The sequence below is a fragment of the Sardina pilchardus genome, chromosome 3 (genome assembly GCF_963854185.1).
Source record: "Sardina pilchardus chromosome 3, fSarPil1.1, whole genome shotgun sequence".
Lineage (NCBI taxonomy): Eukaryota > Metazoa > Chordata > Actinopteri > Clupeiformes > Clupeidae > Sardina > Sardina pilchardus.
The window spans coordinates 17,404,133-17,419,984 of NC_084996.1; the positions used below are offsets into that span (position 1 = coordinate 17,404,133).

The 15,852-nt window shown below is 44.1% G+C and overlaps 1 protein-coding gene across 1 annotated transcript; it reads right to left on the reverse strand.

Annotated features, from left to right (window-relative positions):
• cacng1b (calcium channel, voltage-dependent, gamma subunit 1b) lies at nucleotides 1-8,530 on the reverse strand. Its single transcript, XM_062531151.1, has 4 exons — nucleotides 8,257-8,530; nucleotides 3,100-3,174; nucleotides 946-1,083; nucleotides 1-515 (listed from the first exon to the last, which is right to left on the reverse strand). Exons 1-4 carry the CDS (start codon nucleotides 8,495-8,497, stop codon nucleotides 283-285), a joined length of 687 nt encoding a protein of 228 aa, XP_062387135.1. The 5' UTR covers nucleotides 8,498-8,530; the 3' UTR covers nucleotides 1-282.
• Between the last annotated feature and the right edge of the window lie 7,322 nt (nucleotides 8,531-15,852).

A 15,852-nucleotide genomic window follows, 5' to 3' on the forward strand; every position in this document is an offset into this window, starting at 1 on the left:
CTCAGGCTGACTTATGAAGCTACGTGATCTGAACTGAAAAAAAAAAAAAGGATACAAATGAGCATTTCTAAACTAACTGTATCTTTCAGGATCTGAAAGCAGTGAGACAATACTAGCAAGTTATAGCTAGTTATTCCCAATTCATTTTCAGGTGAGTGCGGTGGACTTTTTTTTTTTTTATTGGCACCAAAGAGAGAAGCAGCTTTAGCATAAAGACAGCGATTGCACGGGGGCCTCCTCCCACAGAAGGAAGTGGAGATTCCTGATCGGGCCTCAGCGAGACTAGTCTATGGTGTCCGGCTCGGCGTCCATGCACGTCTCCCAGGGGTTTTGAGGCATGTGTGGCATGGACACCAGCAGTAAGCTGATGCCGCTGAGGAAGAGGAGGATGAAGGCTGAGCATGCGCACGCAAAGGACCACGAGTAGTAGTACTCCGTCCAGATGGTCTCCTCGCTGGTGATCATCCTCTTGACCGACTGACGCATCACCTCCACGGAGATGACGATGCAGAGACCTGTGGGGGAAGCAAGGTGTGTGGCAAGTTCATCAAGTGCTTTCCCTTCCTATTCTTTCCTTTCTTAAAGCTGTTTCATATCTACGCAAAAAATCTCTGCACACTTGGATCCATGCAAAAAAAAGTGTTTTACTACCCAGCTTTCGGTCCTTAGACCTTCATCAGGGCATTGTGTGCAGAGATTTTTTTCCTAGATATTTTTGCAGATGTATTTCTGGCACCTTGGTATGAGAGAGTGCGGTGTACTGCTCTAGAACTTAAAGAACATACAATGTTCATGCATTTTCTCCATCTCTATTGGCCCAAAGACTGTAAGAAGTGTCAGGGGAAAAATATTTCTCATTGGCTAGTTAGTTTCCCCCCCCCCCCCCTCTGCTCCATGATGCCACTTGACCAATGCATCAGTGCAGCGCTGTACCCTGTAGCCCACCTGCAAAGGCATAGAACATGCCAGATGGCCTCAACAGGTAATCTCTGCCCTTCCCGAAGGCACCCAGGAGGCACATTGTCCCAAGGAGGATGAAGGCCAGGCTGAAGATGGCAATCGCCGCAGCAGAGAGATTGTACTCTGGGAACCAGGAGGGAGAGTCAGAGCTACAGGTATACGATACTTCATGAATACCTTCATAACATACCTGAATGACCAGTCTTTTGATCTAGGTATTTCATACATAAGAGACACACTCAAGAGACTCATACAGTATTCACAGGCCTCTTTGTTAGGGTACTGAACAGAAGTGTTTGACTTTATGACCAAATGAACACTTGTGAGATCAGACTAAACCAAATCATTCATGGTGGCAGCTTGGGGGACACTTTAATTCTAGAAGAATTGAGACAGGCTTTTGTTTTCTTCTGTTACCATCTCTCTTATTTAGGAAGAAGGAAGCACTGCCCCGGAGAGAACATCATTTTTCTGAAGAGCCTGTTTAAGGATCATCATTCCGTCTCCTCCTGATCCACAGCAGAAAGAGGTCAGTGCAACTCTGACCTGTCCTCAAACAGCATGATGGCTTAGCGGCGGTGGCCACATTATCTCAGAAATGATACCCCTAACGTCTGCCATTTTATGTCTGAGTGAAAAGGATTTGTGCTCCTGCGAAGCATTTTAAAGGTGAGCCCTTGTGAGTGAGGGGGATCAGGCAGGGTGCAATCACTGACTTGGCAATCTAAAGGTTCTATTAGACTGGGAGATGGATGCCATTCTCCTGTTATAGCCTGGGTGTCCCATTCTTTACCCGTTTGTCATCTCTTTCCTGGTTTCCTCTCCATTTTTTGCTTTGTCCTTAACAGGGCAGTTATCGAATGAATGCCTAATAAAAGATCTCAAAGTGCGTTACTTGTTGAATGGCGCTACTATGCTGTCCAGTGACATTACTAGATGAAATTCTTTTCTTAGCCAAAACCAACATTTTAATTTGCTTTGATCGTCAAAATCTATATAGGTTACAGTATATTTCAGGCAAGATTACTGATGCTCACAGGTTAACCAGTGGCAGATCTGTCATCTCTATACCTGTTTCTTTTCTTAATCAATACGTTTATGGGTCAGGGGGCTCAAGAGCCAATTTCTACTGTAGCAATGAAGTTGTTCTGCCCATCATCATAAACTTCATTATAATGGGCTATTGTTTTCCTAGAAACTGCAACTACCAAATGATGTATTTCAGGTGTTCTACAGAGATAATTATTTCCATGTTCATATTTCAGATAGTTGGCTCTATCCCTGTTTTCTTTTCTTAATCAATACGTTTATGGGTCAGGCGGCTCGAGAGCCAATTTATACACTGCAAAAAACTGCTTTTCTAATAAAAATCTAACCATGTGTTTTAATCTTATATCAAGATAAATAAACTAGTTGGTATTGTTTTCAGTACAAAAACACTTACCTAGTGCTTTCTTTTGAAATCATTTGACTTAATTTAAGACTTAATTGACTTATTTTAAGTAAATTTGTCTTAAAACAGCCAAAATTATTTGTCCGTGCAGTAAGTCAATTTATCTTGATAAGACTCCTTAAAATAAAACAAAGTCTTCTTAAATTAAGTGAAATTATCTTTTGAGAGCACGCTAGGTAAGTATTTTCATACTTAAAACAATACCAAATAAATGTTTGATCTTAAGATAATTACACTTGGTTAGATTTAATTTTTTGCAGTGACTGTAGCAATGAAGTTGTTCTGTCCATCATCATAAACTTCATTATAATGGGCTATTGTTTTCCTAGAAACTGCAACTACCAAATGATGTATTTCAGGTGTTCTACAAAGATAATTATTTCCATGTTCATATTTCAGATAGTTGGCTATTTTGAATTCTTCTTTACACAGAATAAACAGTTGGGTTATGAATGATGCACAATAGGCTATATAGTGTTGAATCTAGGGCTTTGATATTCCCTTTTTTACTTTATATGTTTAAGTGCCACCCTTCTCTGAGCGTGTGCTCCCACCTGGCCACTCTTTCTGAGTCTGTTTTATTGAGCTGTCACTGATGCTGCCTGACTCAGTGCTGCACCGTAGACACGTTCACTTCTTTTAGTTCCCTCGCCGGGATGAATGAGACGTTTAGAGGCGCGACCTACCTTTCTGTGTGTTTACCTCAAAGACTTCCGCCTCCTCCTTTGAAGTGAAGTGCCTGAAGTAGGAGCAGTTCTCCGCTGCGGAGGAGAGAGAGCACAGAGTTGTGAGGAGGAGGAGCGCTGGTTGGGAGTCTGAGGGGGGTTGATGGATGCCTAATGGCTGTCAGCTGTGGTGGCGGAACAACTCGGCCACCTCGGCCTGACATTTGCGAAGCTGGCGAGCGCGCGGCATGGACGAGCAGCATATGCATGCATGGACGTGTGTGTGGAGGACCGAGAAAGAGAGCAAACACAGCGCAGCGCAGCAGGGGCCAAATGCCACAGCAGTGCAACAGCCTCAGACCAAATCACAGGCGCTGTAAGCAAGCAAGCGTTCTCCTATATGCTGGTTGCAGATTCAACATTTATAGCAAAAAAGCTATTCATAGTCCACTCTCCTCGTTCTCCGCATGCTGACCATAACTCAATGCTGCAGTTTGCACTGTGCAAATCTGTGAATTTATACCAGTGATGTCAGCGTTCCTGCTCTGCGTGCTCCATGCCTGCTGATGATGTGCAGTGGAATTCCTTTGGTCCCTGCTGAACCCCTCAGATAAGCTAACCTGAAAGTGACCCGTCTGAACTGTGGAGCGTGATGTGGGTCTTAGAGATAATCATATGTCCGAGGGAGCTGGACGGCTGGATGGTGTGCTTGAGTGTGTGTGTCAGCAGTTGCTCGGCAAGGCACAAGTATTGCATTTTCAAATTGGGTGGGGGGTGGGGGGGGGGTCCAGTTCAGAATAGGTTGGTGGGGGTTGGTGGAGGATCATGCAGCTATGGTAACAGAGAAGCTGTTTGTTAGTCTGGACGATGAATCTCCATCAGGATGACAGAGAAAGGAAACAGTCCACAGGTTACCTAGCAACCATCTTGTCTTAACAGCTGTATTTAAGCAATGTGGGGAGAGACGGTGAAGGGAATGGATGGAATGGATAACAGGCAGAAATGAGGGGAGAGGAGAGAAAGAAATGAGCAGAGCAGAAAGAGAGAGATAAGGCAGGAGTGGAGAGGAGAGGAGAAAGTGTGGAGGGGGGGGGGGTGAGAAGAGGAGTGTTGTGTTCAGAATGAAATAGAGTGACTGTATTGTTCCCAGAGCCATGTCATTAACGCCTTTTGTCAGCTCCAGGAAGTAGAAGTCAGAAAAGCCTCATACTGTAGCTCTCAAAACAAGATTTCAGGCAGATGGAACGTCATCCACATAGATTTGGCGCCATTGTCTGGTCCTTTCTCTGTGGTCTTGTACAAACATTTCCTAGGGGTAACACATGATGGCTTTCTGAGAAAAGACTTATTCGAGGGTTAGCAATGGAAGTGAACAGTTTTCAAGTGACTGTCAATTTACCGCAACATTCTACATCGATGCCAGGGGCATTGTGTCTGGAGCTCGACTATCCCTGTATTTGTAAGAGAAATGTAATTTTCCCACACAGTGCCTGCACCCATTTTGCTGTGTTTATTGTGCATGCAACAGCTTGTGCCTCTTGAAATGGTGAAATGCAGAATAAAGGTGATATTTCTGGCCATGACGCTGGACTTGCAGGTGTGTTAATGACAGGAATTATTCCTAAGAGAAGGTCAATTAGGAAGTCACGCAGCTCGTCACGTCCAGTTTTTATTCTGCCTGTCGTCCTCACCACACCAAGCAGGGTACGTGGACCTGCTGACGTTGGTCTAGATCGGTCACCACAAGTGTTTTTCTTTCTTCCTTTCTCTCCGCGTCTTAGTGTGGCTATTTTTGACCTTCAGTACATTTAGCAATTTGATGTCGTGAAGCTTCGACTAATGTGGGATGTGCGTGAGGAAGGGTGTCTTTTGTCCACTAACACACACACTAACACACACACACACACACACACACACACACACTCACACTCACACTCACACTCACACTCACACTCACACTCACACTCACACTCACACTCACACTCACACTCACACTCACACTCACACTCACACTCACTTTCTCTTTCGCTCTCTCTCTCACACAGACACACACACACACACACACATATAGACAGAATGACCGTCAGATTCTGGGTCAATGTGAATAGAGGATTCCAGTGGAGCCGCTAGCCGGCTAAGAGCTCTCGTATCTGGGTCAGCACCGAGCCTGCTCTCCTCGGGGGGGCTCCAGCATTTGGGCCCAACTCTTACCTCCCCGGGCCCCCAGGACCTCCAAGTTGGGCCAGCGACACAACAGTGATGCCATCTCGTGCCTCTCTTAGACAAGCTGCCCACCTGCCCCACCTTTCTTCCTCCACCTTTGTCAGTCATCTCCTTTAGTTTCATGTGCTGAATCAATGTTGTGAATATTCATTCACAATAATCTCTCATTCTGCAATAATAATGATCATTCCGCATAGCTGGAATTTAGCAACAATTTCAGTTAGAGACTGTTGGCCTAGAAAAGCCTAGAAAAAAGCCCTTAGGGGTGGGTTCTGTGAAGGTAGACAAACCCAAATGGGTAAATGTATTGGGTAAACTTGCCAATCAGCGTTAAGAGTATAGGCTGGCTATCACCAGACCAAGCTCAATCTTTTGAGATTGAACATTAGTCTGGGGAGTCTGTGCTATATTTCTACCTGACAAGAGGTGTGGTCAATGGGCATAGTTCAAATGACTGTTCGCTTGGATAGTCCTTCAACCAATCAGACCAGTGATCCGAGTGCACCAGGTAGATAAGCCAGTTTGTGATTGGTCCCTGCAAATTATAACGGAAGCAGGGGAGATAAATATGCTGGTTTCCAGCCTGAGCTACTGAGCGAAATCCAGTCGCCGGCGGATAGGGCTGGGCTTACCCATTCTACGTTAAGAGGGGATGACGCTATTGTTTTGAAATTGAAAGTGGATGTGATACATGGCAGTAGCAACGCTTGCAAACATCAAAAATTGCTGGAAGAATTTAGAGTGTGAGGAATTTATGCACAGCAATTGTTTCCTGACTGCCACCAATGCTGTTTGTTGTCAGTTTGTAAAGTTCAGGTGAAGTAGAAAGTACAGTAACACCTCTGGGTGTATCTATCAATAGGGTTGGCGTTTTCTCTTTCTCTCTCTCTCTCTCTCTCTCTCTCTGTCTCTCTCTCTATGTATGTATGTATGTACAGTATGTATCTATCTATCTATGTATGTATGTATGTACAGTATGTATGTCTCTATCTATCTATCTATCTATCTATCTATCTATCTATCATCGTTGTTACATTGTTACATGTTATGTTGTATCAGTAGCTCCACTGGCAGACTGTCACCATGTAAGTAACATGCCACAGAGGATCATGTAATAGTGCTGTGGAGCCCAGCCCTGCCCTGCCTTTGGCTGCACACTCCTGTGATATGCTAACATGTCGCCCCTCTGCTATTTCTGTCACCGCTGCATCTGTGCCTCCTCCTCCTGTGGCCATCAGGAGATCCTCTTCTCTTCTGCGTGTGCTGTAGCCTGCGGAGCACTTGAGGGGCTGTGTTATGACAGCATGCATGTTATCAAGAGCAGTCATTTCGGGCGTGTAGCTCTCACTGCACAAAGGCGCTGTAATTGAAACGGTACATGATAGCTTGGCCTGCCTCCAACTCTGACATTCAGCATTCGAATCTGATTATGTCGAGAGCGCTCTCTGTCTCTTGGGCCAGACGCAGCGCTCCTTACATCCCATTCTGCAATTACATTTGTGGGCAATCATGCTCCTCCATGGTAGTGTGGTGGTAGTGTGGTGCGGTGCGGTGCGGTGCGCGGTCCCCTCATTCCCTCTTATTAGCACTGAGACACTGCACTGGCTAAACCGTCAGCATCGGCAATGGCCGCATCACAAGCAAGCCGAAGGCCTCGAAGATTGAGACGAAGCGGAGTCCACAGTTATTACTGTGGGGGTGGAGGAGAAGGGAGAGGTGACTTGCTGCCACAGCTAGAGAGGGAAAGAGAGAGACACACACAGAGAGAGAGAGAGAGAGAGACAGAGAGAGAGGGAGAGAGAGAGAGAGAGAGAGCTTTGCCTGTCATTATCAAGCTGCCATAGACAGTGAAGGCTGCCCCCAAGGGAGAGAGGTAGAGGGCTCAATCCCAAACATGTCTGTCGGAGCACAGAGACTAATGTCATAACCGCCAGCTTACTACTGCACGCGTTATGGAACTGTTTGTTACTCTGCTGCCCCTCAGGCTTATCAGCTGTGAGAAGGTTCAGGGCGCACAGGTGGTGGGAAGGTGAGGTATTGACCTGCCGCTACTGGTGTTGGTGTGTGTGTGTGTGTGTGTGTGTCTTAGTCTGTGTGTGTGTGTGTGTTTGTGCACGCACCTAAAGAACTGACAGACTGATGTTTAGCCTGATGTGTTTGTTGAGCCCCACACCCCCCTTCTCTCTCAGTCTGTCTCTCTCTCTCTCTCTCTCTCTCTCTCTCTGTCTCCCTCCCTCTCTCTCTCTCTCTCTCTCTCTGTCACTGCACTCTCTCCCTCTGTGGAGCCACTCTGTTGGAGTCAAGACAAAGCAGTGGTTTGTATTGATTATCATTTATCTGGCACTAACAGCATGCTTTTGGAGGACTCGGTCTACAGGGAGCTACATCAACTGTCCAGGGGAACATTCAGACAGTTCCTGGGCAGAGACAGCATGCTGAGTGAAACCTTAAAGCATTTCAGACACTGTGAGCCTGAAAACAAACACTCAGAAACAAACACTGCATTGTGTTATAATGTGTTATGTTGGTCATTTTAACGTTAAGCCAACTAATGAACGATACACTGACATGTATGTGATTTGGTAAACAGGAATTTATAAAATCTGTTCTTTGCTGTCGCTGAAAGTGTCATATGCTGAAAGGTTTAAAATAGCCAATTATTCTTGGTTGTCCTTTGTGAATTAGTCATGCTGGAAGTTATCTCTGCACAATCATCATCCGTGAGTACTTCATAATTTTCAGAATGAATGCAAACAAGTATTCAGTACAAAATCCACACAAAGGATGAAAGTGTAGAACCTACCCCTGGCATGTGATGATTGGGGTTAAGAGAACCACAGAGGTGGAATGGGATGGGGTGGGTGGGTGGGTGGATGAAGGGATGAAGGGATGGAGGCATGGAGGGATGGAGGGGTGGATGGGGTCAAGGCGGTGGGGTCTCAGAGAAGCCCTTACCTCCAGGCAGGCTCAGGGGCCCACAAGCGTTGCCCTGGTGGTCCTCCTCGGCAATGAAGATGGACTTCTTGCACAGCCGCCACAGCCCCAGGTGGGCCGTGTCGCAGGTGGAATTCAGCCGCTCCAGCCGGGAGCTCAGAACCGCCCAGTGGTCCGTCACTATGGCGACAAACATGGAGGAGATCCCCACGAGGATGATGAAGGATGTGATCTTCACCTTGGTCTTTTTCTCCTGCAGCATGGCTTCTCTGCCTTTGTTTACCTTCCAAGTTAGTCAGGTTACTCCCCTGTGTTTTTTTAGTGGTCTGTTTTGTTTTTGTTGTTTTTGTGTTGTTGTTGTGGCCTCCAAGGGTTCCCTCTGTCTGTTGTCTCCTGGATGCAGGTTGAGACCCAAGGATTCTCCCTGTCAACAGGGGTGCCTTTTCGTTCCCAAACTCGAGCCGCTGTCTCCTCTTTCCAACCTGCTGGTCACAAATCTCTTCTCTTCTCTGCTTAGGAAAAAAAGGGGGCCAGATAATAGTGCCCTAGATTTCTTCCTCTCGCTCTCCCTCCCTGCTACAGTATGTGTTGCTGTTATGGGCTGTGGCTACCACCGCTGCTTTTCAGGCGTATGAAATGACACAGACCAGCTTTATTACCATTTTGTGAAGACCCAACATGGCCCAGAAGTATTATGTTTCCAGTGGGACTGTTGACAGGATGCCTCCGGTCATATCGGGAGCAGTTTCAGGGCTTAAGTCATCAACAACATTGACATCGTCTGATTGCAAAATAATAGTTCTTATGGAAGTGGAAGGATGTTGATGAAACGCTGTCTTTCGGGTATAATTTGCCTTGTTGTTTTACTTTTTCAGCCAGCGTTCATTTTTTTGGTTTTGCTGTCTCTTGTCTAAGGTCTCAGGGGAAATTTATTTTATTAGAGGGGGGCGTCTGAACAAGCTGATCTACTTTCCCCCAATCAGTGGAGGTTAGAGACAGCTCTTTCACCTGACCGCCTGGCCGCTTTATAAAAATAAGTCGAGAATGTAAGGCTTTGCTGTTTCCACAAGATTTGGCGAGGAAGGACAACATGGAGACTGTAATGTAATGGCATCATCCTCCATGCCGTTTTCGTCTTCTGCCTTCAGTGTTCTGCAGAATTGTACCCATCTGTTACAGTGATTTTTTTTTTTAAATTGCCATTTGGAAAGTACATAGAAACATGAACATATTTTGTTGTTTATGACACTATGAAGCAATTCCTTTTCAGAGATATACTGTACCATTCATCAGATACAAGAAATACAATCATGAATATTAAAGCAATCACATAACCATGACAACCATCATTGCGTTGTTTTTTTTTTTTTTTCTTTGCACAATTTGAGGTTTACAATGGACACTCTCACTCAACTTCTACATCCCGACTTAGAACCTGAGGATGCGGCTGGTCTTTTTATAAAGCATGGTGGCTTAGAACCTGAGGATGCGGCTGGTCTTTTTATAAAGCATGGTGGCTTAGAACCTGAGGATGCGGCTGGTCTTTTTATAAAGCATGGTGGCCCACTTCTCTGTACAGGACCATGGCCCATTTTCTCCCCAGACACTTCTGTCTCATCTTCAATTTTTGACACAGAAAAAATAGACTGGATTTTAAATAGACACCTGGCAGTATGTAGTACAATGCAACGGTGTAACAGCTCTTATGGAATAGACATAGCAGTGTTCACAGGAAAAAATGGAAATGTTGAAATGAAACAGCAGGAATTGTGTCAGTTGTGTTTATGCAACCAGTCATGTGGTGTTTTGTACAATCTATATCAGGCTACATTAATGTTCAAGTGTATTTTAGCCATTTCAACAAAACAGTTGATAAGAATTTGTCTTGGTGTGCTCACATATACCACACAATTGACATCAATGCACAAAGTCAAAGTCAAAGTAATATTGCACATTACATACAGTACGAATGTGTGTTAACGGGTTGTGAGACCAGTTCTTAGAGTGCTTGGTGCAGGAGGCACAGGCAGAGTGCAGTAGGTAGGAACAGTCCATAGTGCAATGGGAATGGCAATGGGAATGACCCCAGTGCAATGGGGCATCCATAGAGCAGGAGGGGACAGTCCTTGTTTTGATTGGGGTTTTGAAGCCAAAGATCCCATCACCTTCTTTCACAACTTTATTAACTGCTGTTGATCTCCAAGTTCGTTCTGTTGCAGCCGTTCTTGATACTATACCGATCATAGGCCTACACAACTACACATTTGTTCTGAAAATCTATCAGTGAATGACACTACTGTATAAGCATCTTCCTTCCTGATTAATGCATCTCATGAGTCAGCTCTACTGAACATCTGCGTGCCCCCTTACTGACCCCACTATGCCAGATGGAGACTCACCTGGGGTTCACCTGAGCCATCAGTCAGTCCCCCTCATGTCATGTGCACCTGTGAGCTGGGACACCTGTACCCACATTAATGCCACTGGGAAGCTATCAGCTGGTATCAATCCACTGGTTTCTGTTAGGACTTGAGAGCTATGAAAGCCCCCTGTGCGACATGTGCGTCTCTCTCCTTCCCCTTTAAATGTGTTATTGCTCAAATGATTAGGTAATTGTTGTAGCAGGAGTATTAGTATGTAACAAAATGGTTGTTGTTGTTGTAGTAGTACACATGAAACATCACATAGTGATTGTACTGTATACAATGTTCCCCTCCTTCCACACTGAATGCTTCAGCCCCAGACACTATTGATAATAGGCTTTTCCTGATTTCACACTCAGCTGAATGTGCCTGTCTGTTTCCAGCCAGAACATTTGATGGGCGACATTTTTTTTTTTTTTTTTTAAACCAGCCTACATTTAACTGAATCACATCAAGGAGCACCTTCAGCCATTCTAAAAGGCTTGCATTTTAAAAAGGGAACGGACCGAGGCAAACCCAATTCAGCAACTGTAGAAGCCCAGTCCTCCATTTACTGTCTGTAGTGCATGCCTGTGTGCCTGGGTGTGCGCCAGCCTGCAGGAGTAGGGCTCCGTGAGGATGCTTCTGTGGGGATTTGCATTTCCCTTCACTTAATAAGCTCTTAATGGAGGTGGTTAGGGAGGGGGGTGGGTGATGAGATGATATTGCACTAAGCAAGGTCATGGATTAGAGGCGCTTTAAGATACCGTGCCTGGAGTCATACCACATTAACACCGAATTATAATTTGCCCGGCTGTATGATGATCCGCCTGTCTGAATTGCGCCACCAAATTGCATTAACCGGTGCTTGTTTTTGTGTATCACCGAAGGAATGAGCTGCTTGCATGTGTGTCTGTGTTTGTTACCGCATATCTTTGCGCTGCCGCTGAAACAGTGGATGCCTACAGTTGAACCCTTTCTCTGTGCTCTGAGGCTGTTTCCATGTTGTACAGCAAGTTTTATTTTACAATAGATATGTCTCAGGTAATTGCAAAGTGGTAAACATGTTTGGGTTCGTAGCAGTATAATTATTGTGCTGGCATACCTCATCTGTGTATGCTTACAAGTGATACACTTTTTTTTGTTGTCTGAGAACTATTCTTCAGACTCCCAATGGTTTCTAAAACAAGAACACTTTTAAACAGGAACTGCCTAAAGTGAGTTAGATGTGAAAGAATCTCATGATTATTTCTGATTTTCATTTCATCTTACAGTTCTGATTTTCAGTACACGGATCCTACTGTAGACCTTCCGGTTAAAAAGGGAGATATGCAAAATCGGTTATGAAAAAAAAAAGTTTCTCATTTTTCGTTTTTCGTTTTCCGATTTTAAAGGTCGTTTTCCGTTTTTGGATTTCCCATCGCAGAACGGCAATCGAATGATGGCAACGTACACGGACCTCATTGGAGGGTATCATAATGATCGTATACACGTTTTAATTTGCACATTTTCATTTTTAACTCGGTGGCACTATTTACTGAAAAATAATATTTAAAAAATTCAAATTAAAAACAACCTAAAGTAAAAAATAAAAATGTTTTTAAAAAAGGCCTCTGACTAAACCTCTATCGCCGTTTCACTAGTACGGCGGCAGTCATAATAAACTGAGCATATGCAACGTTCACTTTAGAAATTCACATTAAGAAATGAGTGCATGACAGCTGCTCTGTCATATGGGTCGGACCCATATGTTTGACCAATGAGTTTGTTTCTGTCACTGCCATGTCCTTCTCTACAAAACTAGAAAAATACTGTGCATCTGCCACCTGCCATGTTCTGATTCACTCCAACCACAACATGATATCATAATAGAGGACAGTGGCGCTTTGCATGATATGTCAGTGGTTCCATCAATCTGCCACGGGTAAAACGGTGCTGTGTGTATTTTGTTTTAAGTCTCTTAAATGGAAGTTCAATCAAATTGTTCGAATTTGTTTTTGACATTCCCGGAAAAAAGTTGACAATTTAAATGGAATACCATATTCTGAATTTTCAAGTTCCTTAGGCCTATAGGTTTTGTGCTCCACAAACACTTTTATTATTAATAAGATTATCAATAATAGTAACCAGATGTACCGCAGAGCGTTACAAATTACGACTGTTGCCCAGTCCTGCACATTCTCTTCAGAAAAAGCAATCATGCTCGTCAATTTGGCTCCAACTCCATCCCCCACTTTTGTGTATGTTAATGAGTATGTGCAATGTGTGTTTGTTTTTGTGTGTGCTTCTGTGTGTGTGTTTGGGGGGGGGGCGGTGTGTGGGTGTGTGTGTGTGTGTGTGTGTGAGAGAGAGTGTGTGTGAGTGTGTGTGGCCTGTATGTATGTGTGTGTATGTGTGTGTGAGTGCGTGCATGTGTGCATGTGTGTTTGTGTGTGTGTGTGTGTGTGTGTGCGTGAATGTGTACTGTGTCTGTATGTGTGTGTGTGTGTGTGTGTGTGTGTGCGCTTGCGTGTGTGTGTGCGTTCATGTGTGTGTGTGTGTGTGTGTGTGTGTTCACGTGTGTTCACGTGTGTGTGGTGTGGGTGTGTGCATCTGTGAGTGTGTGTGCATGCATGTGGGCACACCTGTGTATGTCTTTACAGTATGTATATGTGTGTGTGTGCATGTGCGTGCGTGTGCATGCACGCGTGTGTGTAGCTGATTGATTCCACAAAATATTCAGAGGGTGCCATAATGATCCTACTCATCAAATTACGTCCAGTTTTGAACATGTCAGCCAAAAATACCTGCGATTACAATGCCTCGTGTTTTACTTTTTTATTTTTTAACTAGGTGGTGCTATACAGGTACCTCAAATGAGTGGATATGGGATGGGTTGACATGGACCCTTGAGACCAACATGCGAAAAAAAAGTTGGTCATCCTAGGCCCACGGTTCTCGAGATATTTACTGAAACAACTGGAAAAAAAACAGCTAAAAGCACTCAGGAATGCTCTCCTCAAAAATGTGGGGACTGCTATGCACACACACGCACATAAAAAGACACACACAAACAAAAACATCATCAGGAAAAGTTCTTTCTCCCAGTTTTCTGGCAGTTTATTCGTGGGAATAACAAGGATCATCATGAACAGATGGGAACCGTCATACTGAAAGCAACACAGCTAGGTTATGATGCTAAAATAAGCAGATTTTTCAAAGGCAAGAATGTGTGTGTGATAAACATATTCCAGCCCTTAGGCCTGGCTGTAAGATAGCCCAGTGAGGCAGGACTGCCACCGAGGCAAACACAAGCAGACATTCAGAAGTCCTAGAGCATTGACACTGTACATGTAACCCTTTTCCTTTGTGTGGCACTACTCAAATATTGCACTTTTCTGGCACTGAAAACAGATAACAGTGTTGACAGAAATGACTGGACAAGACATTTCCCTGTTTCTCTTTTATCTGAAAATAGATAGGCCTGCCGGTATGTACAGTTTAGATGCCCTCATCCTGTGCAGGTGTTCAGTAGACTCTCACAACTGACAATTACAGTGAGGCTTTTCCTCTTCATTCAACTGGTATTGGTACCACTTATATAGCACAAATAGTAGATCAGTTGCCTTGAACATACAGTATCCACAGAAACAGTCTTGTCAGAGCATTCTTCCATTCAGTCTGGTTTGGGTGTTCAATCCGGTGGCGTTTGAAGCAGTTGTTTTAAGTAACAGTTTTTAACATACAGTACTGTAGCTGTATTAATGTCTGCTTGCACATGTATACATGCACATTTATCACTAATATGTAGACTGCTCCCCATTTCATGCTCTTGCTCTCTAGTCCTTCCTCTCATACACTATACTGTTAAACAGTAGGATCACTTACACAAATGTCTTATTTTCGAAGAAAAATAACATTTTGTCGACCTGTGAAACAACACCAAATCAATCAAAAATAGTGTAATCGTTAATGTTGTAAATGATTATTATACAAGGAAATGGCTGGTTTTTTTTATTGCAATGTCTCCTTAATTCTCTGAAGCATAAGCTATTGTAGGTTCGATTAAAGACACAACATGGGGACTTCTGAAATATATCAATCTATTCTTGCCTAGTCCATGTGAGAAACGGCTAATAAATGAAAAGTCTCATACAATGCTGTGTGCTATTGTCTTCGCAGAAGAGAGCAAACTGGCTTTAGCCTTATTAATACAGTTGAAGGCTTAAACCAGAATAGCTTATGGAGTGGGAGGCCCCAGTGCACAACTGAGCAAGAGGACACATACAGCAGTTTGTTTAGTTTAAAGGGGAACTCTGGACACTTTTAAGATGGAGATACCATAGGTGTTAGAGGTCACAGCGTACTGTTGGTTAGCGGAGAAACAATGTTCCAGTGTTTGAACTTTACAGGAAGTGACCGAGGAAAACAGAGATTTGTGACTGCCTGTATAAACACTGGATCTATGCTGTTTCTTCACAATTCTGGAGTTCATACCACAAAACTTGTAATGACATCTTGAGTCTGTTAAGAGCTAGGCACTAGCAGAATTGAGCTATGTAACACCATTTTCTTTTTCACTCTTTCTCACCGACAGTACTTGTTGACCTCGAACAACAGGGCTGTATGTTAAAAATGGCCCCTTTTAGAAACAGTTGACTCACAGGACCTTAAAGGAAAACTTTTCACATAGATCTCTGTTTTTCGAGGTCACACAGTACTGTCTGTACCAAAAAAAAAAAAAAAGAGTCGCTGCAGCTAACAGCTAGCACCCAGACAGCTACAGATCTACACTCCAGGGGCATGATTTAAAAAAATGTCCTTTCATTTTTTTTCACACAGTACTCTGTGACCTCGAGAAACAAATATCTACTGTATGTTAATTGTTAAACATTGCTGGAATTCTCCTTTAACTGGAGTTAGTGGACATACAGAATAGAATAGAATAGAATAGAATATATATTTTTTTGATCCCGTGAGGGAAATTCAGTTCTCTGCATTTAACCCAATTTAACCGAATTAGTGAACACACAGCACACAGTGAACACACAGTGAGGTGAATCACACAACCCAGAGCAGTGAGCTGCCTGCCCAACCAGCGGCGCTCGGGGAGCAGTAAGGGGTTAGGTGCCTTGCTCAAGGGCACTTCAGCCATGGTGGACTGGTCGGGGATCGAACTGGCAACCCTCCGGTTACAAGCCCGTAGCCCTAACCAGTACACCACGGCTGCCCCATG

Excerpts from the sequence above, each read along its gene's own strand:
- cacng1b (XM_062531151.1), bottom strand. The coding sequence starts at position 8,497 with ATGCTGCAGGAGAAAAAGACCAAGGTGAAGATCACATCCTTCATCATC. Across the intron at positions 3,175-8,256 it reads GCCCCTGAGCCTGCCTGGAG|CGGAGAACTGCTCCTACTTC; the intron begins GTAAGGGCTTCT and ends TCTCCTCCGCAG. Across the intron at positions 516-945 it reads CATGTTCTATGCCTTTGCAG|GTCTCTGCATCGTCATCTCC; the intron begins GTGGGCTACAGG and ends CTTCCCCCACAG.